This window comes from Salvelinus alpinus, chromosome 25 (assembly GCF_045679555.1).
Source record: "Salvelinus alpinus chromosome 25, SLU_Salpinus.1, whole genome shotgun sequence".
Lineage (NCBI taxonomy): Eukaryota > Metazoa > Chordata > Actinopteri > Salmoniformes > Salmonidae > Salvelinus > Salvelinus alpinus.
Genome location: NC_092110.1, coordinates 13,646,118 through 13,671,516, shown reverse-complemented (window position 1 = coordinate 13,671,516; position 25,399 = coordinate 13,646,118). Strand labels below are relative to the sequence as shown.

General features: G+C 42.7%; 1 protein-coding gene across 1 annotated transcript in view; it reads left to right on the top strand.

The window, feature by feature from the left end:
- The window catches only part of spred1 (sprouty related EVH1 domain containing 1), a 66,349-nt gene that overhangs the window by 16,951 nt on the left and 23,999 nt on the right, over window positions 1–25,399 (top strand). Inside the window, exon 2 of the mRNA XM_071365682.1 lies at window positions 24,002–24,215. Coding sequence (XP_071221783.1) covers window positions 24,002–24,215 — 214 coding nt within the window. The remainder of the gene's footprint in view (window positions 1–24,001; window positions 24,216–25,399) is intronic.

Sequence of the window (25,399 nt, the reverse complement as noted above, 5' to 3'; positions counted from 1 at the left end):
TCCCAGACCTGGACTAAAGCATCCGCCAACTCCTGGACAGTCTGTGGTGCAACGTGGCGTTGGTGGATGGAGCGAGACATGTTGTCCCAGATGTGCTCAATTGGATTCAGGTCTGGGGAACGGGCGGGCCAGTCCATAGCATCAATGCCTTCCTCTTGCAGGAACTGCTGACACACTCCAGCCACATGAGGTCTAGCATTGTCTTGCATTAGAAAGAACCCAGGGCCAACCGCACCAGCATATGGTCTCACAAGGGGTCTGAGGATCTCATCTCGGTACCTAATGGCAGTCAGGCTACCTCTGGCGAGCACATGGAGGGCTGTGTGGTCCCCAAAGAAATGCCACCCCACACCATGACTGACCCCCTGCCAAACCGGTCATGCTGGAGGATGTTGCAGGCAGCAGAACGCTCTCCACGGCGTCTCCAGACTCTGTCACGTCTGTCACATGTGCGTGTGAACCTGCTTTCATCTGTGAAGAGCACAGGGCGCCAGTGGCGAATTTGCCAATCTTGGTGTTCTCTGGCAAATGCCAAACGTCCTGCACGGTGTTGGGCTGTAAGCACAACCCCCACCTGTGGACGTCGGGCCCTCATACCACCCTCATGGAGTCTGTTTCTGACCTTTTGAGCAGACACATGCACATTTGTGGCCTGCTGGAGGTCATTTTGCAGGGCTCTGGCAGTGCTCCTCCTAATCCTCCTTGCACAAAGGCGGAGGTAGCGGTCCTGCTGCTGGGTTGTTGCCCTCCTACGGCCTCCTCCACGTCTCCTGATGTACTGGCCTGTCTCCTGGTAGCGCCTCCATGCTCTGGACACTACGCTGACAGACACAGCAAACCTTCTTGCCACAGCTCGCATTGATGTGCCATCCTGGATGAGCTGCACTACCTGAGCCACTTGTGTGGGTTGTAGACTCCGTCTCATGCTACCACTAGAGTGAAAGCACCGCCAGCATTCAAAAGTGACCAAAACATCAGCCAGGAAGCATAGGAACTGAGAAGTGGTCTGTGGTCACCACCTGCAGAACCACTCCTTTATTGGGGGTGTCTTGCTAATTGCCTATAATTTCCACCTTTTGTCTATTCCATTTGCACAACGGCATGTGAAATGTATTGTCAATCAGTGTTGCTTCCTAAGTGGACAGTTTGATTTCACAGAAGTGTGATTGACTTGGAGTTACATTGTGTTGTTTAAGTGTTCCCTTTATTTTTTTGAGCAGTGTATATACAGTGGGGCAAAAAAGTATTTAGTCAGCCACCAATTGTGCAAGTTCTCCCACTTAAAAAGATGAGAGAGGTCTGTAATTTTCATCATAGGTACACATCATATGTCTTCCATTTCCTAATAATTACTTACATGCTTTGTAAGTAGGAAAACCTGCAAAATCGGTAGTGTATCAAATACTTGTTCTCTCCACTGTATATATATATAAATAAAAAGAGGAAATATCACATTTACAATAGTATTCAGACCCTTTACTCAGTATTTTGTTGAAGCACCTTTAGCAGCGACTACAACCTTGAGTCTTCTTTGGTGTGACACTACAAGCGTGGCACACTGGTATTTGGGGAATGTCAGAGCAAAAACCAAGCCATGATGTCGAAGGAATTGTCTGTAAGGCTCCGGGACAGGATTGTGTCGAGGCACAGATCTGGGTAAGGGTACCAAAACGTTTCTGCAGCATTGAAGGTCCTCAAGAACACAGTAGCCTTCATCATTCTAAAATGGAAGAACTTTGGAACCACAAAGACTCTTTCTAGAGCTGGTCGCATTGCCAAACCTAGCAATCGGCGGTGAAGGGCCTTGGTCAGGGAGGTGACCTGACAGAGCTCCAGAGTTCCTCTGTGGAGAGGAGTGAACCTTCCAGAAGGGCGACCATCTTTGCAGCACTCCACCAATCAGGCCTTTATGGTAGAGTGGCCAGACGTAAGCCACTCCTCAGTAAAAGGCACATGACATCCCGCTTGGAGTTTACCAAAAGGCACCTAAAGGACTCTCAGACCATGAGAAACAAGATTCTCTGGTCTGATGAAACCAAGATTGAACTCTTTGGCCTGAATGCGTCACATCTGGAGGAAACCTGGCACCATCCCCACAGTGAAACATGCTGGTGGCAGCATCATGCTGTGGGGATGTTTTTTAATGGCAGGAACTGGGAGACTAGTCAGTATCGAGGGAAAGATGACCGGAGAAAAGTACAGTGCGATCCTTGATGAAAACATGCTCCAGAGCGCTCAGGACCTCAGACTGGGGCGAAGGTTCACCTTCCAACAGGACATCAACCCTAAGCACACAGCCAAAACAATGCAGGTGTGGCTTCAAGAAGAGTCTCAATGTCCTTGAGTGGTCCAGCCAGAGCCTGGATTTGAACCTGATCGAACATCTCTGGAGAGACCTGAAAATTGCTCTGCAGGAATGCTCCTCATCCAACCTGACAGAGCTTGAGAGGATCTGCAGAGAAGAATGGGAGAAACTCCCCAAATGCAGGTGTGCCACGCTTGTAGCGTCATACCCAAGAAAGCTTGAGGCTGTCATCGCTGCCAATGTGTTTCAACAAAGTACTGAGTAAGGGGTCTGAATACTTATGTACATTTCTATAAACATATTTTTTCTTTGTCCATTATGTAGTATTGTGTGTAGATTGAGGAGAAAAAAAGCAATTTAATCAATTTTAGAACAAGGCTGTGACGTAACAAAATGTGGAGAAAGTCCAGGGGTCTGAATAGTTTTTGAATGCACTAATTTATTCATACATACATAAGTACTCACATACATACTCACATACTCTGACATTACTCATCCTAATATTTATATATTTCTTAATTCCATTCTTTTACTTTTAGATTTGTGTGAATTGTTCAATATTATTGCACTAGGAACACAAGCATTTCTCTATACCCGCAATAACATCTAAATATGTGTATGCGACCATTAAAATTGTATTTGATTTTAGACCGATAGTACTTATGACAAAAGAAAGAAAATTCGGCAATACGCTTTCAATAAAACGTATTTCTTTTTTTTTACATCAGCAGATGTCACAAAATGCTATACCGAAACCAAGCCTAAAACGCCAAACAGCCCTGATTTTGAAGAGAGAGTGGTTACATAATTCATTGGACAATACCTAGTCAGCAATACTATACACATTCAAAAGTGAGATACTGTAGATATGTTATACAAATGCAACTCGAGGCTAGAAGCATCAGAGCCCATAGAAAGGTAGTTCTAACCTTGAATATTTACTCCTGAGGTACTGACCTGTTGCACCCTCGACAACCACTGAGATTATTATTATTTGACACTTCTGGTCATCTTTGAACATCTTGGCCATGTTCTGTTATAATCTCCACCTGGCACAGCCAGAAGAGGACTGGCCACCCCTCATAGCCTGGTTCCTCTCTAGGTTTCTTCCTAGGTTCTGGCCTTTCTAGGGAGTTTTTCCTAGCCACCGTGCTTCTACATCTGCATTGCTTTCTGTTTGGGGTTTTAGGCTGGGTTTCTGTACAGCACTTTGAGGTATCAGCTGATGTAAGAAGGGCTTTATAAATAAATTTGATTTGAATATGACTGGGCAAAGTGCTAAGAATAGGGGCGCCATCTATTTTATTGTACACTAGAACACAGCAAACATGGACCACAACTGTCTAAACATAGCTAAGGGCAATAGAACAAAAAGTCCACTAGATGACAGCAAATGGACCTCTCGCGACCCTACAGGAAAGGTGAGACATCCATATCTTCATTTAAACCAGGGAATTTAGTGGCCTGTAGTTTGTAAATCTCAAAACTTTCCCTTTGGTTTAGCTGTTTAAGACAGTCCCCTTTTCTAATTGAGGCCGGAACATAATCAATACCCATAGCTTGTAGGGAGGCAGGGTTGCCATGGTGTAAGGACTTGTAGTGCCTTGTTGTAAAGACAATTCCAATAGGAGTTCAGGGAACTCGGTGAGGAACGCTGTATACGGCCCAGGAGGCCTGTAAACAGTAGCTATAAAAAGTGATTGAGTAGGCTGCATAGATTTCATGACTAGAAGCTCAAATTGTAAATAAAAATGTGCTGTCATAAATGTTAGCAACACCTCCGCCTTTGCAGGATGCGCGGGGGATATGGTCACTAGTGTAACCAGGAGGAGAGGCCTCATTTAACACAGTAAATTCATCAGGCTTGGGCCATGTTTGTCAGGCCAATCACATCAAGATTATGATCAGTGGTTAGTTCATTGACTATGACTGCCTTGGAAGTGAAGGATCTAACATCAAGTAGCTCTATTTTATGATGAGATATCACAATCTCTTTCAATAATGACAGGAATGGAGGAGGTCTTTATTCCAGTGAGATTGCTAAGGCGAACACCGCGTTTTGCTCAACCCAGACACAGTCTCAATGGGGATAGCTGAGCTGACCACGCTGACTGTGCTAGTGGCAGACTCGACTAAGCTGGCAGGCTGGCTAACAGCCTTCTGCCTGGCCTGCACCCTATCGTTGTGGAGCTAGAGGAGTTAGAGCCCTCTCTATGTTCATAGATAAGATGAGAGTACCCCTCCAGCTAGGATGGAGTCTGTCACTCCTCAGCAGGCCAGGCTTGGTCCTGTTTGTGGGTGAGTCCCAGAAAGAGGGCCAATTATCTACAACTTCTATATTTTGGGAGGGGCAGAAAACAGTTTTCAACCAGTGATTGAGTTGTGAGACTGCTGTAGAGCTCATCACCCCCTAACTGGGAGGGGGCCAGAGACAATTACTCAATGCCGACACATCTTTCTAGCTGATTTACATGCTGAATCTATGTTGCGCTTGGTGACCTCTGACTGTTTCATCCTACCATTGTTGGTGCCAACGTGGATAACAATATCCCTATACTCTACACTCGCCAGTTTTAGCCTTAGCCAGCACCATCTTCAGATTAGCCTTTACGTCGGTAGCCCTGCCCTCTGGTAAACAGTGTATGATAGCTGGATGATTCTTTTTAAGTCCAATATTGCGGGTAATGGAGTCACCAATGACTAGGATTTTCAATTTGTCCGAGCTAATGGTGGGAGGCTTCGGCTGGTGAGACCCCGTAACGGGAGGAGGAGAGACCCGAGAAGGCTCGGCCTCTGACTCCGACTCGTTGCTTAATGGGGAGAACCGGTTGAAAGTTTCTGTCGGCTGATTGAGCGACACAGGTTGAGCATGCTGACAGCATTTCTTTCCCGAAGCCTTGAGGAAAATTGTCTGGCTGCGGGGGCTGTGTGGGGGGATTTATACTACTATCTGTACTTACTGGTGGCACAGACGTTGTTTCCTCCTTTCCTAAACCTAAATTGCCCTAACGATTGCATCTGAAGCTGTGCTTGCAACACGGCTATCCTCACCATAAGGTGATAGTTCTCCTGTATATTATGAGTAGAGTGACTGCAATTGGATGGCATAGTGTTAATGTTACTACCTAGCTTTTTTGGCTGGTGGAGGTCCTGTAGAACCATGTCCAGATAAAGCATCCGGGGCGAAAAAGTTGAATGAATAAAGTCGAGCGTTGAAAAAACTAAGACGTTGGTAAATGTATTAAAAGTAAAATTAGAAAAGTTTGTCAGTTAGCCAAGTAGCAACAAACCGCACAACAGCACAGAGACAAGTCCGTAAATTGAGGGCGGAGCGAATGGCTGGAACAGTCTGGATTACAGGGATAGTTTACAAACTAGATAATTTAAATGCTACATTTCTGTGATTTTACAGCCATGGTGGATGGTTGATGGCTTCTTTACAGCATGGTGGATTCCTTGTAATGATGGCTTGTCCTGGCTTGTCCTGGTACTCCTTCCCAACAGTCCCCAGTCTTGAGTTTCAGACTGTAACTATGACGATTAGAAGCAGGGTCTCCCAATTGCTGTTGGGGTTACAGTCCCAATCCTGCAATGAAAGGTTGGTTAGCGTCGGCGCAAGGCAGAAAATCAATGTTACAAAAAACGTTGCCTGTGTAGCTTAACATGACGCTCTAGTTTCTTTTTTAATTCTTTAGCTGTTTTTCTGTGATTAGGGGTAAACAAAGGGTGGCCTTCAACCAGTCTCTTTCCTTGTTACTCTTCTAGCCTATTTATAGTCGCCTTGATGGGTAGATTTGCTCTTGTGCTGAAGGCACGTTGCATTTTTCTGTGTCTGCTAAGCAGTGTTGTAGTGACGGAGATGAGTCACCCCTAGCACTAGGCGGAGGTAGCTAGCTACCATGTTGAGAGAATATGTGGATAGGACACCTCTTTCATTACCCCTTTTTTTAGGATAGCTAGGCTCATTGCTAACTAACCTGATACTTGCTGTACATAGCTGTGTGTAGGCCTATTTGATATTAACGCTAAATAAAACCCTTAGTTTAGAAGGTCATGGTGGAATTCAGTCATTTGTCCAATATCCAAAGGGTTGTGTTGGTCTTTTGTTTTGGGTCTGCATGCCTGTTGTGTAGCCTATTTGTAAACAAAATGTAAACAGTAGGCTAGGTTTGTCTTTTGGAAGCATAAAGATGTGTGATATATATTTGTCCTTTAACGGTTGCTCGGCTAGTGTGGAAGAAGGTAGACGATTCAGCCACAAAAAAGAATGAGTCACTGTTAGTGAAAAGCAACAACAAAAAAAAACTCAATTTTTTTTTATTCTCCTGCTAGCGGTTTGTTTCCCACTCTGCAGAAGGATAATCTATAGAATCCGATTTGGGTAAGTAGCTTGTGTTTATTTTGCAAATTATTATTTTTATTTTACTCAAAGTGGACTGCTGGAGCTTGACGGCCTTCCTCCGGTTTGGGCACAAGGGAGGTAGAAAAGGGGCAATTTGGGGAGGGTCATCTCTCCCCTTTTCTGATGCTAATGAAAAGAGGAACGGTTTTCCGCCTTTAGCTTGCAGAGTGTGTCTCTCCTGCAGCATGCTCCACTGCCTGGACATTGTGAGAGTACAAAACTTCAGACCCGGGATCCAATAACGTGAAATTTCAGCAGAGAAGCGGCCATTGTGTAGAGAGAGGCAGCCGGGGAGGGTGATGGATAGGGGTGGGAGGGGATGGTGACTTGGCGAGCACCCAGGGCTCAGGCCACATCGTCCCTCTCCTCCCCCCCCCACTCTTCCTCCACTCTCCCTCTCCTGTCTTTCTTTCACCCCCCCCCCCCTCCTCTCCCCTCAGGGGCTGGGAAGCCAGAGGGCTGAGGCAGAAGCAAAGCATGATGGCATGCTGGAGCTCTGTGAGCCACGGGCCGGGGCCACAGACAAACGGACACTTTGTCAGGCCAGGAAATGGCTGTCCCAGGATCCCCCTTCTCCGCCACACACTGAAGCAGCCAGGCCCTCTGGGCACAGGCCTGGCCAGCACGTGCTTGCTCTCAAGTACAGCTCTAGCCTACAGACCTTCATGTTGCTGGTGCTGCTGTGTGCTGGCTGTGTGTTTGGATGGCTTGTACTGTGATGGCATATGTATAGCCTAGTTTGGGGAAGTTGTGCTGGTTTAGGTATGAAATCACAGGCAAGCAGTTGTGGTATCAAAATGTATGTGATTGAAAGTCTTTTATTCTGTTTATTTCACCAAAACTTATTAGGTAATTTAGACAGTTCTTTAATTTAGTTATTTAGAAATATTTTTCTGTTGCTTCTCCAGTAATACTGTATGTTGTCTACTTGCTTAGTTAGACACAGTCCTTAATTCAGTTTTTAGCCAAAGTGTATTCCCACCACTTTACTATAAGAATGAGAGATGCTGAAAGCAATGTTCCCTCATTTATTTCAGCCCTGAGCAGAATTCAGGTCTGCTGAGCACACTTTTACATTGTGAAAATTCAGTGCAATTTCTGGCACACATTTACTGTGAACACTGGCTGTACCCGCTTTAAGTTACAATTTTAACAGTGGCCAAGGTGGCTATTTTATCATAATGTAGGCCTTCCTGAGTGGCCTACCACCACAAACAATGGAGAAAATGCATACCATGACTTTTTAACATGGAAATAGCTATTGAAATGTTCTATAAAATGTTCTATGATACAGCCTGCAGTAACAGCCAATGTGTGGTGTTCAATGTGGGCCTACATTCCATGAGATTTCTGAAAACATGCAGGTCTTGACATTAACCTGTTTAGCCACTTGTCCTTCAGACAATTTTGGTTTCTTGTTTGATGCAAGAAACCAAAATGAACAATTCCCTGTATGTTATGAGTGCTTGCAAATTTCACCTATCACTTCACTATTTCCACATAAAACAGGCAAATCAAAGCAAAATGATTGCATAAAACTGACCCATCACCGCAGTACAAAAAGAGGGTTCGCAATTTCTACAAATCAATGCACATTTACCATTATGGTTAAATCAAGCCACACACAAAGAAAAATCCCTCGTCAGTGCATTTCCCCCACAAATTTGGCAAATCATTGCATATTCCCATGCAAAATGTCAGATTTGCTAGAGCAAAATCAAGCATTTTTGGCCACAAATATCACCAAAAAATCCTGTGGAATCATGAAGGGACTGATTATAACAAAGAATCAGACAACTGTATGTTACCCTCAGCCTATTGGCTTCTTACTTTATTCAAGCCCATCTCAAAATGCAACACAAAACAAAAAAAGCTATTTTCCTGACTCGCTTTTCAAAGATGGCTAGAAAAAAACAAGTGTTGTGCTCTTGTAGGAGGCAATCATTCCCTCCTTGCTGACCAGAAATTATAGGGCTAATGACTCATTAACTAGCAAAGAATATGAAGAATTGAGCACACGCGGCTGCATGTGGCTTTTGCGCTAAGATCTCACCACTGCTCAATTGTGGCTGCCAATGCAAAAAAACTATTAAAAAAATACTTAACGTTTTCAGTGTAAACTTAAATGAACTTAAACTTAAACCAAATATTAAAAAAATATATATATATAGAAATATAATGGAACAATATATTTTTCCATAAAAACATTTTTTAAGCCTACCGAGTGGCGCAGTGGTGTAAGGCACTGCATCGGTGCTAGAGGTGTCACTACAAACCTGGGGTTCGATCCCAGGCTGTGTCGCAGTCGGTCGCGACCGGGAGACCAATGAGGTGGCGCACAATTGGCACAGCATCGTCTGGGTTAGAGGAGGGTTTGTCCGTCTGGGATGTTCTTGTCCCATCGCACTCTAGCGACTCCTTGTGGTGGGCCGGGCACATGCACTCTGACTTCGGTAGCCAGTTATGCAGTGTTTCCTTCGACACGTTAGTGGAGGGCGCATGGCTCTTGACCTTCGCCTCTCCCGAGATATCACAAAATTGGGGAGAAAAAGGGGTAAAAAAAATAAGTACTATTCATTTTTATAATAATAAAAAAATCACAAACAAAAACTAGACAGTCAGGGAGAATCTAACATTCCAAAAATGTCATACCATTGATTTTATATTTGGGTCACTCAGATCGCGTAAGAACACAGCATAAGCCATGGCAAAACATGTAGAATTGCAGGAAACTGGTTTTAAAGCAAATGGTCTCTGTGGCTTCTAATACCGTGTCATTGGCTACCACCCCCCCCTGCGCTATCTTTGCCACCACTGCTAAAAAAAATACTAGTGCAAATACTCCTGACCGCTTGTGCCTGCCAATGCAATAGAATAGAGGGAACATTGGCTGAGAGACTCAAGAAATTTAACCACTCAAATTCATAAATTGACCTATGGATTTAAGGCCTTACATATTCAACATATTTTGAAGTTATGCATTTTTTTGTTGACAAATACATAGTTTCCAAACCTTGGAGTAAAATAACCTTATTTTGGGTTTCAAATCTCACATCCAACAAGATTGTTTTGAGAGAGGTGTTTGAGCGAACGTTCTCAATGACCTGACTCCACAAACCTGTTTGGCTAGCCTATATTGAGGAAGATGATATAATCCTGAAATGCACATGTATGCCCTCACATGAGAAGAGGAGACCCATGTCCTAGTTTGGTGATGAACTTGAGGGGTTTTAAATCCGGAGAGAGCTGAAGACTCTCTCTCCCTATCCACACCCTCTTTCTACCCCGAGCTCGCTCACTCACTCTGTTTTGTTCTTCTCCTTTTTGTCGGAAATGAAGTCAGTCATCCAGCAGAAAATTTGGAATGGGGGGCTCCTCTCTTTCTCTCTCTCCCTCTCTCTCTCTCTCTCCTTGCGGGCCTGAGCCAGCTGATCTGCTTCCGCTCTCATTGTATGTCCAGTGGACTGTGTGCACCCAGCGAGGAGCACGGAGCCCAACCTTTGTCTCCACAGACCGTCCCGCTCTGGACAGGAGGGTTGTGTGTGTGTGTGTGTGTGTGTGTGTGTGTGTGTGTGTGTGTGTGTGTGTGTGTGTGTGTGTGTGTGTGTGTGTGTGTGTGTGTGTGTGTGTGTGTGTGTGTGTGTGTGTGTGTGTGTGTGTGTGTGTGTGTGTGTGTGTGTGTGTGTGTGTGTGTGGACAGTGGAGCAGTTGGTGTCTAGGCTTAGCACGTGCTTTTTAGTAGATAGTGGGTTTCTCATTTTAAGGAGGGGTGGAGGAGTTGTTGCATGAGAGGAGAAATATGAATTGAATTGGAATGAAAGGAAGTGAATCAATTTGTAGATCTTTTAATTTCTGGACAGTGCAAGGCCTATTTTTCCAGACATGCTGCTCATTGTCATGTTGGTGTGGGTTGCTTTAGGGCCGTTCCATTTGATTTCTATCACTTTTTGACCACACCTCTTTTGCTTTAAACAAAACTTTCTATACATATTACCTGAATGCCCAAACATTTAAAGGGGAGAGGTGCTCTAAGTTTACCCATTTTTATATACCCCACCCTACCATCACTGTAAAACAGGGATGGGTGGGACCCACTTTTGCAGGCCCACGGATCAGTCAGTCTCAACTTACTGTTGTAAAATAGTAGAATACAGAAGGTGCAATTTTGAAATGTGGTTGTGTATCAGCAGTTGTTCTCTTATGTCAGTCACTGACATTCACTCAATTATCCCATGCCAGCAAAAACAAGTTAGTCTAGCAGCCAGCTATTTAAACGTATAGTAATCATGGTCGAGGGGGCCCCCATTGATTTTGTTAGCCAGTCTGACTCAGATCTCATATTAAAAACTGCAAATATTTCTCTCCACCCTATGGCAAAATGTGTTCAATTGCAGGAAAGGAGCTATAAAACGGCAAAATCTTTCTCTCAGCTATCAAGAGGGGGTCCGCTAAAATGTTTTGCTCACAAGGTATGAGAGGGGGGGCAACACATTTTTGCCTAGGGCCCCCAGAACGCTAGAGCCGGCTCTGATTGCATGTGCGGGTATGGATGTTGGTACGCAGACCCGTGAGCCACTGCGGCCCCTCATGATCATTTCAGATTTTGTGGCCCCCACCCCATAAAAGTTGCCCATCCCTGCTGTAAAAGATAAACAGTTGAGTTTGATATCATCGACAAACAGTGTTGTAAAACTATTAAAAATGTAAAATTAAGGGATTCAAAATAATATCATTTTTTAACCTTTAACATCGATTATCAAGAAAAGCGTTAAACATAGATATTTTTCATTTTCGCATATGTTGTAGCTTAGAGCCTGTTTAACATCATCTGAGGTGTTTGCATTGTGCCGGCCATCAGTTGAGACACAGCATGCTCTTAGATACAGGGTGGGTGTCATGTTTTGGCTGATAAATACAATTTGAAATGTCAACTTTCAAATGGTAGCACAAAGGTGGTTGGAGGTCCACACATCAGAGAATGTTGACTTGGATGAGAATATCAGCTGTTTTAAATTATACTGTCAATCTTCCATAGGAAGCCTATTGAAGTCATAGACAAATATATAATAGAATAGGCATTCCCCTTAAGTTGACATTTGACGGTAGGTGGACTGGCGGCCATCTTTGTGGTAGTAATTGGAAGTAAACATTTCAATTCAATGTACATTTCAATGATGTACCAGCTAAATTGCAGTGGTCTGAAGTAGAGTTGGGCGGTATCCTGATTTTCATATCGTAATACAGTCCTTCTCACATCCTGGGATTTACAGTATTATTAGCTTAGTACACAAGGGGACACCAAAAAAAAAAAAGATAAGGCCATTGGCTAACAAAAGTAATAGCACATTTGCATGGACGCTGGTACCTAAATATGCTAACAAGCGCAAACGAAAATAAACAAATTGCAAAGACAGGCAAACCAGCTCATAAAGTTATACATGTATAGGTAGGAGCTACCGAATGCGAATGTAATTTTTGGTGAGTTTGGACATTTACAAGCGAATGTGAACGTGAGACATTGTGCAAATGAAAAAAGTTTTGACGCATGCTAGTCTGAAGGAAGAACAGTACAGGCTCTGAAGCAGCATGTGTACACGCTGTGTCTGTGTGGCGTCTGGAGTTGCTAGGGCAATGGGCCTGCCTGCTCTGGTTGGAGAAGAGGGGGAGGAGCAGACAGAAGAAAAATGCAAGGAAATCAAGCATTGGCAGCTGTACAGATAACTCATCCAAAGGGCTTGGCCTTCTCAACCACGGCAGAAAGCGAACAATATATGATGCCCCGTCACCTTGTTAACCTTTTCATGCATGAGTTCCAAATATCTCGGTCGCCCCAGCACTCACTGTTCCAAAATATGATTGTTACGCAACAGGAAAGTTAACCTGCGCTGCCCTCAAACCAAGATACGCTACCTGCTAATGATCTATAGGCTATGTTTTAACTTGTCAATTTCAAATTATTCTCGAACAAGTTTTATTTTCTAACAACAGTTTGAATTGAGGTGTGTTCCGCCTCATTAATTCAAATAGAAGTAGCCCATTTCACTGTTGTGGACAATTTTATGTTTGAGGCTTTACTGAGCCGGACAAACTTATCTCTTCAATGAGAGCCCAAGCACTTCCCCAGATCAAGTATGCAGATATTTGCTCAGTCTTGTACAAACTTTTTACGCAGGGCACATTTTCTGGCCTGCGCTCGCATTGCCTTCATTGTTGTTTTCCTTACAAATAATAACTTTGGACATATTTGCCAGCTATGTGTGGCGCCATGTTTGTTGACGTTATACAATGTATTCTGAGTGTCACGTAAATGTCTGTCAGACCAAAGATGTTTATAACAAATTGAGGTTATGCTTTCTGTCAGCCGAGAGTTAGCTAAATATGATCGCTTGTGTTACATCAATCTTTCCTCATTTAGCGCTAGGTCTAATGTAGCCTACATTTTCCGGTTTGGATGATTGTGTTATGCTGTCGCTACTTCTGTGAATGTCTGAACATTGCATCCAACAATAAACTGGTCACATTCAGGACATAGCGTTGTAAAGACTATGTTTGTGCAAAATGTTTCTGTGTAAAAACAGGGTGACCAGCTCAAACGCTGACTGTTGCGTCAATCGAAACTGGAAGTTCTGAATAACCATTCTAATCACATCGGTGTGAGCGTACGCTGCAGGGACCATTGTAGAATAACCACACCAATTTGTTGGTACATGTCAAAGGGTTAATACAGGCACTTGCTCAGATGCAGTGCATTCGGATATTATGCAAACCCCTTGACTTTTTCCACATTTTCTTACAGTACAACTAGAGGTCGATCAATTAATCGGCACGGGCGATTTAATTAGGGCCGATTTCAAGTTTTCATAACAATCGGTAATCGGCATTTTTGGTCGCCGATTACATTGCACTCCACAAGGAGACTGTTGTGCAGTAAGGAGCCAAGGTAAGTTGCTAGCTAGCTTTAAACTTATCTTATAAAAAATAATAAATCTTAACATAATCACTAGTTAACTACACATTGCTGATGTTATTACTAGTTTAACTAGTTTGTCCTGTTTTGCATATAATCAATGTGGTGCCTGTTAATATATCCTTGAATCACAGCGTACTTCGCCAAACAGGTGATTTAACAAGCGCATTTGCGAAAAAAGCACTGTCGTTGCACCAATGTACCTAACCATAAAGTCAATGCCTTTCTTAAAATCAATACACAAGTATATTGTTTTTAAACCTGCATATTTAGTTAAAAGAAATTCATGTTAGCAGGCAATATTAACTAGGGAAATTGCGTCACTGCTCTTGCGTTCTGTGCAAGCAGAGTCAGGGTATATGCAGCAGTTTGGGCCGCCTAGCTCGTTGCAAACTGTGTGAAGACCATTTCTTACTAACAAAGGCCGTAATTAATTTGCCCGAATTTTACATAATTATGACATAACATTGAGGGTTGTGCAATGTAACAGCAATATTTAGACTTAGGGATGCCACCCGTTCGATAAAATACGGAACGGTTCTGTATTTCACTGAAAGAATAACCGTTTTGTTTTCGAAATTAAAGTTTCCGGATTTGACCATATTAATGACCTAAGGCTCGTATTTCTCTGTGTATTATAATTAAGTCTATGATTTGATAGAGCAGTCTGACTGAGCGGTGGTAGGCAGCAGCAGGCTCGTAAGCATTCATTCAAACAGCACTTTCCTGCATTTGCCAGCAGCTCTTCGCAATGCTTGAAGCACAGCGCTGTTTATGACTTCAAGCCTATCTACTCCCGAGATTAGGCTGCAAATACTATATTGCCTATAAGAACATCCAATAGTCAAAGGTAAATGAAATACAAATGGTATAGACAGAAATATTCCTATAATAACTACAACCTAAAACTTCCTAACTGGGAATATTGAAGACTCATGTAAAAAGGAACCACCAGCTTTCATATGTTCTCATGTTCTGAGCAAGGAACTTAAACGTTAGCTTTATTACATGGCACATATTGCACTTTTACTTCTCCAACACTGTTCATTCAGTATTGTTGTAATTGTCATTATTACAAAAATATATTTAAAAATCGGCCATTAATCGGTATCGTTTTTTTGGGGGGTCCTCCAGTAATCGGCATTGAAAAATCATAATCGGTCATCCTCTAATTACAACCTTATTCTAAAATGGATCAAATACATGTTTCCCATCATAAATCTACACACAATACCCCATAATGACAAAGCAAAAACAGGTTTTTAGAAAAATATGGCACATTTTCAGGTCTCTCCAGAGATGTTCGACCAGGTTCAAGTCTGGGCTCTGGCTTGGGCCACTCAAGGACATTCAAAGAAGCCACTGCTGCATTGTCTTGGTAGGGTTGTTGTCCTGTTCGAAGGTGAACCGTTGCCCCAGTCCGAGATCCTGAGTGCTCTGGAGCAGATTTTTATCAAGGATCTCTCTGTACGTTGCTCTGTTCATCTTTCCCTCAAACCTGACTAGTTTCCGAGTCCCTGCCGCTGAAAAACAACCCCACAGCATGATGCTGCCACCAGCATGATTCACAGTAGGGATGGTGCCAGGTTTCCTCCAGACGTGACGCTTGGCATTTAGACCAAATGGTTAAGTCTTAGTTTCATCAGACCAGAGAATCTTGTTTCTCATAGTCTGAGAGTTCTTTAGGTGCCTTTTGGCAAACTCCAAACGGGCTGTCATGCCTTTTACTGAGGAGCGGCTTCCGTCTGGCCATTGGTGGAGTGCTGCTGAAATGGTTGTCCTTCTGGAAGGTTCTCCCATCTCCACAGAGGAACTCTGGAGCTCTGTCAGAGTGAACATCGGGTTCGGCTCCCTGACCCCAAGGCCCTTTTCTCCCGATTTCTCAGTTTGGCCAGGCGGCCAGCTCTAGGATGCTTCTTGGTGGTTCCAAACTTCTTCCATTTAATAATGATGGAGGCCAATGTGTTCTTGGGGACCTTCAATGCTGCAGAAATGTTTTGGTACCCTTCCCCAGATCTGTTCCTCGACACAATCCTGTCTCGGAGCTCTATGGCCTTTCCTTCAACCTCATGGCATGGTTTTTGCTCTGACATGCACTGTCAACTGTGGGACCTTATATAATGTGTGCCTTTCCAAATTATGCCCAATCAATTGAATTTACCACAGATGGACTCCACTCAAGTTGTATAAACATCTCAAGGATGATCAATGGAAACAAGATGCACCGGAGTTCAATTTGAGTCTCATAGCAAAAGGTCTGAATACTTATGTAAATGAGGTATTTCTGTTTTATTTTTATAAAAATTTGCAAATATGTCTAAAAACCTGTTTTTGCTTTGTCATTATGGGGTATTGTGTGCAGATTAAGGAAACATTTATTTAATCAATTTTAGAATAAGGCTGTAACAAAATATGGAAAAGGGGAAGGGGTCTGAATACTTTCCGAATGCACTGTATGCCCATTGTATTTAAATGTTTGAAATGACATCCACCTGTATTCAAGAGTATGCTGTGTCTCAGCTGATGGCAGGCACAACACAAACACCTCAGATGGCAAATAGGGTCTAACATACAATGTGAAAAACGGAGTTTTTAGCAAATTGATGTTAAAAGTAAAATGAATTATATTTTCTTTATTTAAAAACATTTTTTTCAAGGAATTGTTAGTGTTTGTAAGCTTTTAAAATATATCAAAATCAATTGTGTATATTTTCCAGTGATGAAGACATGGATGTCTCATGGTAGAGTGGGGTATGCAAAATGGGCAAACTTTAAGCACCTCAATCTTAGGGCTGGGTGGTATAACGTATTTGACTATATACCGGTATTGATGCACGGACCGGTTTGGGTTTTTACTTGATGTAACACTATTTGAATGTTTGCTTTATTAAATGTGATATGCGATGTGTGTCGTATATTTTTATAGTTATCCCTCTCCGCACTCTCTCCCCATGCTGCTTTCCAGACCTAGCCCCGCTCCCTGTCACTCAAGAAGTGCATTTGTTCTTGCTTGACTACGAGACACTTGCGTTCAGTCTGCATGGTCAATGCAGCCGATGCAACAATGTTGATAACAATGATGCTGTTTCTACTTTGCTTCTTATTAATATAAATCCACAAGCATTCTATAATTACACTTAATTTGTGTTTCTTGCCTCTACAATCTGCTAGTTTGTCTTAGCCAGTTTTAGCTAAATTGTGTTAGCCGCTAATGCTAATCGGTAGTTAGTTGGCAAGCTAGCTAATAAATATACTGAGTCATAGCAAATGTAACTAGCTAATACAGCCTAATACCTGTGATGGTGTTGGCCTAAATCAGCATGTTTGTGCAACAGTATCTTCAATATTAAATAGGAATATGTTGGCTACATGAAGAAACATTTCATGGAGCCAAAGATTATAGGGTCCCCTAGGAAACACTGACCAACACTGCTTCTGACCCTGTCACAATAACTCCTCCCTGGCATTTTGATTCGTTTTCATGTCAAACAACAAGTGTATTCAAAGTGCCCACTATTATTTATATTCTAACTATTCATGGGTTGCATGTTTCGTCACAAATTCCACTATTGTGCCTAATCCTTATTGTGGCTAGCTTCGCAACACATAACCCGGTCCGGTTGAGCCTCACTAGCTGGCTGCATAAAACGTTAGTTTGGGCAACAGGGTTAAGTAGCTGGCTAGCTATTTATTTTCATGAACTGTAGTTCAATTTCAATAGGCAACCTAGCTAGTACTTACTCACACTGTATTGGAGTTAGCTAGGTACCAAGCTAAAGCTAGCTACCCCAGAAGTTGCAGTATAACAAATGATGCTTTATTATCAACGCGGTATTGTAAACACATCGTTCGTGGCCGGTGTTTGCAGACTTTTTTTGTACAGCTTTGACAGTGCTACTGTATCTTTTTTGACACGCATAGACCCAAACGGCGTTCCATAGTATGTATGTCGTGAAGCTAATAGCAGTGACACGATTACTGTGTAACTCCGGTAGGGCAACATCTGAAAAGTAGCGCACTTGGTAGTGTGTACTGTTGCTTGACCAGTCGGCGAAAGCCAACATCACCCACGACAGAACGGTTGTCAAGGGCAATGAATTCCATTATATTGGCTTTAATGGATTTTGCCTTTCAGTCTCTTTCAAATGACTGCTTGACTTGTTGACTGCTCGATCCACACAGCAGACATTGTGGGCTAAGTTAGGAATGCTGTGTAGCGCAAAATTTTACGTTGCGTACCTACGTTATATAGGTATGCACGTCAGCTTTGACATCGGTTTTCCACATCGGCGTTAAACTAGACATCGGGCCAATGTTGGAATTTTTAGGTAATATCAGCCGTTTCCGATATGTTCACCGATATATCGTGCATCCCTAATTGATGCCCAACTGAGCGTTCTACTCAATGCATTGTCAATGAGCGCTAAAGATTTCATCAAAAGTGCGTTACATTGGTTTGGAAATACAATGCCAGTGTGTAAATGATCTCAAATGAGTGCAGGAAATGCAGAAATTGATATTTTTGTTTTATACTGTTCAATTCAACATGAACCAATCAAAATGGAGAAAGACCCATTGAAATCACCTAGGGTCACGCAGTACTCAAAGCAAATTTATTCCAAAACATAAAATACTGTGATACCGTCAAAAAATTGAAAAATACAGTGCTATATTTTGTCCATATCGTCTAGCCCTACTCAATCTCCTCAAATGTTTTGGCATTCAGGTCCAAACAGTAACTTTCTGACTACTTCTACCAAGGGCAAATATGTAAGGCAAGTTTCGTTCAATCAAAAGTGCTGCGGTCAAAAGTGATTGAAATTAAATGGAACGACACTTTAGTAAGCTGTTGAAGGGCAGAGCGAGTGCATGTGTAGCACCTGATTGTGATACCTCCAGAAATATGGACGTTCTTCGGTTTATGAAACCGTCTGAATTATTCAATGATATTGAGTAACCAGGTTTCTGGCGTAACTCAAAAGGTAATTTGTGAGCAGCAAAAAAACATTGGATAGAAGTAAAGACTCAGAGCTACAAAATGGTATATCATAGACTGCAGTTGAGGAACAATGGGAAAGTAATTCTGCTTTCATAGTTGATAGACTTGTAACCCAACTTTTGAGAAAATGGAACACCTACTGGAGAGCGCTTTGTCTACACCCATTCACCATCATTCACACCCTCTTAAGCCTTAGTCCCACCCATCTCTTTAAGGGTTCACATGTGAGGCCATGTGCTAAACAGAGTGAAAAGTGTAGTAAACAACCAAAGATTAAGACTAAAAGTAGTAGCCTACAAAAAGGAAAAACTCCAGGTAAAAATAAACTATCTAGTACTTGGCCTATATCCTAATCTAACTTTGGTGCTGGTCATGTTGTTGTTCACATTACTGTCTCTTGTATATATAAAAAACACAAATCAAAGTATTTGTCACATGCACAGGATACAGAAAGTGTCAACTGTACAGTTGAATGGTTACTTGCATATGTGCATAGTAGCAATATCAAAAAGTGTCCAGATCAAAATATTTTATAGATATTAGATGATGCTTACCCAGACACACAGATCATACATGTAACATTAGCTAGTGAGCCAGCCAGCTAATATTAGCTAGCAAGCTAACAGTATGCTTTAAGTTGGAGTCTTTTGTTTAGACAGCTAGCTAGCTAGCTAAATAATGAACTATAATCCCAATCCATGGAGTACTAGCAATACAAACCGATTTTTATTGCTTTCTGGCGAAATTAGAAATTTATATCTGAAAATGTAGCTAGACTCTTACCTGTATACATGGATGAACGCTTCACGGCAGATTGCAACCCTTTTCATTAAATATCACATACTTTGTCATTTCCGTTTTGTTTGTACAGCTTTCTTGTACAAGTCACTCTGGTTCACACTGACCGTGTGCAATGCCTATGTCATCTGATCTTTCTCTCTCTTTGTCACGGATGCCATGGTTGCTTTTAGTTTGAAGATGTAATCCAGAGAAACACTTTTGCAGTTCTCCATGATATCGTTCAAGAAAGCTGCAGTAGAAAGGATTATCTACATGTACAGAGCAGATCATGTTATAAACAGAAGGTGCTACAAGGCAGACCAATCCGAACTCATCTCTCGGCATGTCCAGTCCATTCATTAGCGGGAAGGTTTCTGTTTTACGAGAATCGTAATTTTACAATTATATTCGTATTTACAGATGGCATACATGTTTTTTATTAAGGCACATGAAAGTTCACATGTTCCAGAAGGCATTTCTGCCCAAAAACGAATTTTGATCAACAGCAAAAAAAAGTTCACGTTCAAATGGCTCTTCTGTGAAGTAGTAACCTGCGACGTCAAATCACATTTTATTTGTCACATGCTCCGAATACAACAGGTGTAGACCTTACAGTGAAATGCTTACTTACTAGCCCTTATGCAGTTTTAAGAAAAATACTAACAAAAAAATAAATAAAAGTAACAAATAATTAAAGAGCAGCAGTGAAATAACAATAGCGAGGCTATTTACAGGGGGTACCGGTACAGTCAATGTGTAGGGGCACCGGTTAGTCGAGGTAATATGTAGGTGGAGTAATTAAAGTGACTATGCATAGATACTAACAGAGAGTAGCAGCAGCATAAAGGGGGGACACACTACTTGTTTCAATGTTTTTATAAAATAATTGCCTGCACATTTGGTTAGATTTTGGCTTGGCTACTTTGAAGCAAGGTAAGACCTGCATCATAATATGTAGTAAAACATTCAGGTTTTAAACAATTATGTATATGTTTTCAAAATGCATACTGCCTCCAGCTCATTGCAAAGCGGTGTGCGACACGCTGAAGCCTGCCTAGTTGTCTATGCACTTGAATGGCGAATGGGAAGCGTGCTTCAATTACCAGTTAAAAAAAATAAATAATTGTACCTCCTTTTAATCGTGGCCATTTTTTTATTTTATTATTATAATTTTTTGTACACGCGCAATTGCCTTTTGAATGGTTTTACTCAATGATTGGGCTTATTAAAGCACATTTTACTCCAGCAGTAACAACCATTGTTGTGAGCTGTATCAGCAGCTCTCGTGCTACATCGACATATTTCAGTCAATGAACAGGCTAAAGTGCCATATATCGCACGCTTTTTTGTTCTTCTCCCAGACAATTGGCCGGGGGCAATTTTATTACCAGCTAATGGAAACACTGGTATACAAATATTACTGTATTGTAAAGAAGCAAATCTTGATTCATATCTCACGTCACGTACACTACCCCTGTAGGTAGTGTACGACTCTACCCCTAGATTTGTACCCCCTCCGAGCAGTGGAATGTAAAGAGAATTGTCTCTTCAAGCCAAATGCTCACACAGGAAAAATCTTAGCTCACATCTCTCCTGTTTGTGTTTCAAGCCCTAATGTTTGTATGAATCATCTTCCTAGGAAGGAAGGCTACTTTTGATTACCATGACCAGGAGTGTGTTACGACATTATGTGCACAAGGGATGTAATGCAGTAGGCCTTCTCCCGCCTCTCATCCCTCCTTCCACCCCCACCGGGACCAGAATTGACTGTGTGGCTTCAAGGCTGCTTAAACCAACTTTCCTATTTTGTTAGATATTTTATTTTGGAGTTATTAACTTTGGTCATCGATCCTGGAAGGAACTTTGGTCAACTATTACCAGGGCTGGCTAGCATTTGTTTGTAGGTCTACCTAAGTTTGGATGCGAGGAAAAAATATGTTTAAGCTCGATTGCTAAAATGGATTAATTGATAACTAATAACCTTGGCATAAAGGTTTGCCAAGAGTGTGGCTGCAGAGCAAAGGGCACCAGTTTGAGTTGTTGCTGCAGTGGAGAGTTTACACTGGTATGAGTGGAGAAAACGTAACTCTGACAGGAACTGTCTTGTGACGGAGACCAATAGCCTATTTGACATCACTTCAATAGGCAATCTCTTTGTAAACGTTTTGTAAATGTTCAGTCATCAAGCGTCATTTGGCATTTCCTCTCTCATTCCTAGCTCAATGACTACTTCAATTGATCACAATTAACAGGAGGGGGTAAATACATGTTCGCAACCAAACCCAGTGGCGCTGGCCTATGGAGGATCAAACCTGCCATAATTATAAATAAATGCACACACAAATAGATCAATAATTATTTAAAAAATGTGATCCCACTAATTCATTTTATTAATTGATATTATTTATTGCTCTATTTCTTCTTCCAATATGATAATAAGAGGGTGTCAAGAAAACAGACTACATGACCAAAAGTGTGTGGGCACCTGCTCGTCGGCCAGCTCATTTCAAAATCATGGGCATTAACATGGAGTTGGTCCCCCCTTTTGTTGCTAACAGCCTTCACTGTTCTGGGAAGGCTTTCCACTAGATGTTGGAACATTGCTGCAGAGATTTGCTTTCATTCAGCCACAATCTGAAGTCCTCTGGCAACTTCCTTAAAATGGTTAAGAACTAACGCGTTCACTTTTGTGTCTGTTGTAGCAGCTAGCTGACCCAATTTTTTAAAATGAATGCCCCCACACTGAAAAGCAGTTAATCTGGAGAGGCAATGTTTTCAGCAGCGTTAGCCAGCACCGCCAATTCTCTGGCTACCGCTCTTCTGATTGCAGCCATACTACATGCCAGAAGAACTGGGCTACTGTAGCTATCTACTGGCATCTCAAGTATGTGTAGTTTTACTTTTTGGACCATCAGAGCCAGGCAAAAGCAATCTAGCAACACGCCGTGACAACCAATGGTGTGTTAGATACCACCCACAGACATTTGACACCCCGTCATTATCATACAGAAATGAAAAGTGTAAATAATTAGATAATAGATCAATAATTGAATACATACAGGTATGTAGAGAGAAAGACATTTAATTTTGGTCAGTTTTCGTATTTCCTTGCTCTATTTATGTGTCCATTTTTTCATTATTTGTTTATTTCTAAGTATGGCAGGTTTGGTCCTCCATACTGGCGTCATCATTCGGTTAATAAACTCACCCCTGTGAGGGTGCGCCGTGCCACAGAGAAAGACGTCTCGCGGTCAAACTCCCTCCTTTCTCTCTTCCTCCCAGCCTTTAATATGTTACTAGTAGGATCTGTAATGTGCTACCCTCAGCACACTTTGACCTTTGTCGTTTCCGGTGGCCCAGTGGAATGTTCTTATCTAATCAGAGAGCCATCAGACTGCAGCCAGAGCAGAGCACAGGGAGAGGGCTGGATACATTTGCTACACTACAGTAGCCGTAACAGTCCCTACAGTAGCTACCTGCCTGGCCTGCTGTAGGGGAAAGGTGAGGCCACAGCATGAGCCTGGTACTGTAGCCTGGCCACGTGGTCACTCACTCACTGTTTGACCTGAAAGAGGCGTGACGCATCATATGCACTGACTGACCACACACAAAATACTGACTCTCTGCCTCTGTCATATGTAGGGACCTTTTTAATGTGGTGCTAGTTAGTTATAACCATAGTGCGTTTTAGTTTATGGTAACCTGGGATTGAGTTTTCAGTTGGTATCTTTATAGACTCTCTGTAACAGATTAGCATTTTATGCTTCTCTCCAATACCTATTGATTGTGGTTGGGTATCCTTGGCTATTACCATTTGTTCAACTCTAACCAGTAGGATAAGTCCTGTCAAAATCATCTGTCAGTGAAGCCCATGGGATACGGAGGTTGTAAATGGTTATTCAAGAGTTTAATATCCTGTTGTTTTTGGGGTGTGTTGGGTTCCCAGGCCCTCCTGCCGTTGTCTTTTATCAATCAAATGTATTTATAAAGCCCTGTCACAAGGTGCTATACAGAAACCCAACCTAAAACCCCAAACAGCAAGCAATGCAGATGTAGAAGCACGGTGGCTAGGAAAAACTCTCTAGAAAGGCATGAACCTAGGATGAAACCTAGAGGTGGAACCAGGTTCTGAGGGGTGGCCAGTCCTCTTCTGGCTGCGCCAGGTCAAGATTATAACAGTACATGGCCAAGATGTTCAAATGTTTGTTTTTATGACCCGTCTGCTCAAATGATTTTGTCTTTCTCTGACACCTCAAACTCTGTCTTCCTCTCGCTGGTTCTCTCTTTCTCTCCCTCTCTTACTTACTGACAGTTGTGAGAGAGTCACATCACGGTCGGTTATAAAGTGTGTGTTCAAGCAGTGGTCATGGAATGTGTTGCAGTCATTATGTCTAACCATGTTCTGTCTGTGTGCAATGGCACCCCTATATTCATGAGGCAACATGGTTGTGGTGTTCAATTTCTCTCTATATGTGGAGGTAGTTGATGCCATGGTCTTGTTGCAGTCCCACCCTAACTATGTCTCTCTCTCTCTCTCTCTCTCTGCAGTGACAGTTATGCGCGTGTGAGAGCAGTGGTCATGACTCGGGATGACTCCAGCGGTGGGTGGCTGCCTCTGGGAGGCGGGGGCCTCAGCTGCGTTACCGTCTACAAAGTCAGCCAGACAGCGGACAGCAACAGCAGCACCACAGACCCAAACACCACCACCACCAACCCCACAGCAGACTTCCTCATCAAGGGGGAGCGGCTGAAAGACAAATCGGTAAAGGTCCAACTGGCTTTCTAAACACACACACCGAGCACAATTCTCCCCATTTTAAGATATATGACATGTAGCCTACGATTCTTATAAAACTATACCAACCTTCCACTCAAGGGGTTACACACTCTTTATACACACCTCACACTCCTCACCTTGCAACTCTCGCTCACTCTGAGGACCTCACCCACACCTAACACTCGCCGCTCACAATGGAGTGCAAGTATGTTCGCTATGTACTATGCACCGACTCAGCCTGTGACGCAACAACCACTGAGGGGGTTGTGGGATGAGATCAACACACACACACACACACACACACACACACACACACACACACACAGAGGAAGTGGTCGTCTGTCTTTCTTCCACTGCAAGGCAGGTATCTGTAAATAGGAGCAGGGCTGACTGAGTGTGTGATACATGCTGACATGATCAGAGAGAAGAGAAGGACAGACTGCTCAGGAGAAGAGAATGAGGGATGTAGGAAATTAAACGATAAACTATATCCGAGGGAAAAGGAAGGGAATGAAGGAAAGAAATGAACGGATGTATAGTCATGCTCTGAGCACTGCTTCAATTCATATATATATATATTCCTATGCTCTTGTCCTAACACTCTGATACCCTTCCTTTCTCTTTTTTCATGTTAAACAAATATATTTCCCTTGACAAGAATTAAGAGATGACTGAATTAATTCAGTGTTGCGCATACGTGGCTCCTCCCTGCCATGTCACTTCAAGTGTAACTGTCTATTCTGAGCCTGGGCCACTGTGCAACATGGAGAGTGATTCTGGTGATGTCACCCATCCCAGTGGCTTGTTAAAGCGGGAGGTCCAAACCGCCGTTTTACTAGAGACAATCCTTCCGCCTCAGACTGACACTCATAGTTCCCACACCGTGTGTGTTTACGCGGTGGGACAGGGCGTGCTTTCGGAGTGTTGTACAGTCAGACCTACAGCACGTCTTCAGTTCAGATGTTTGGGTGGCTCATGTAGTAAAACATGGCTTCCCCGGCTACCACAACAAACACCCCACCATATGTAGGCTGTTTGGGGCATGCCACCCAGTGCCAGGGTGTCAGCTGGCATTACCCACTGTGCCACCAGCAGATTGAGGACACCAGAGAGAGAGAGGCACAGAGAAACGCATCGAGGGAAGGAAGAGGGTGAAACATGGGAAGAGT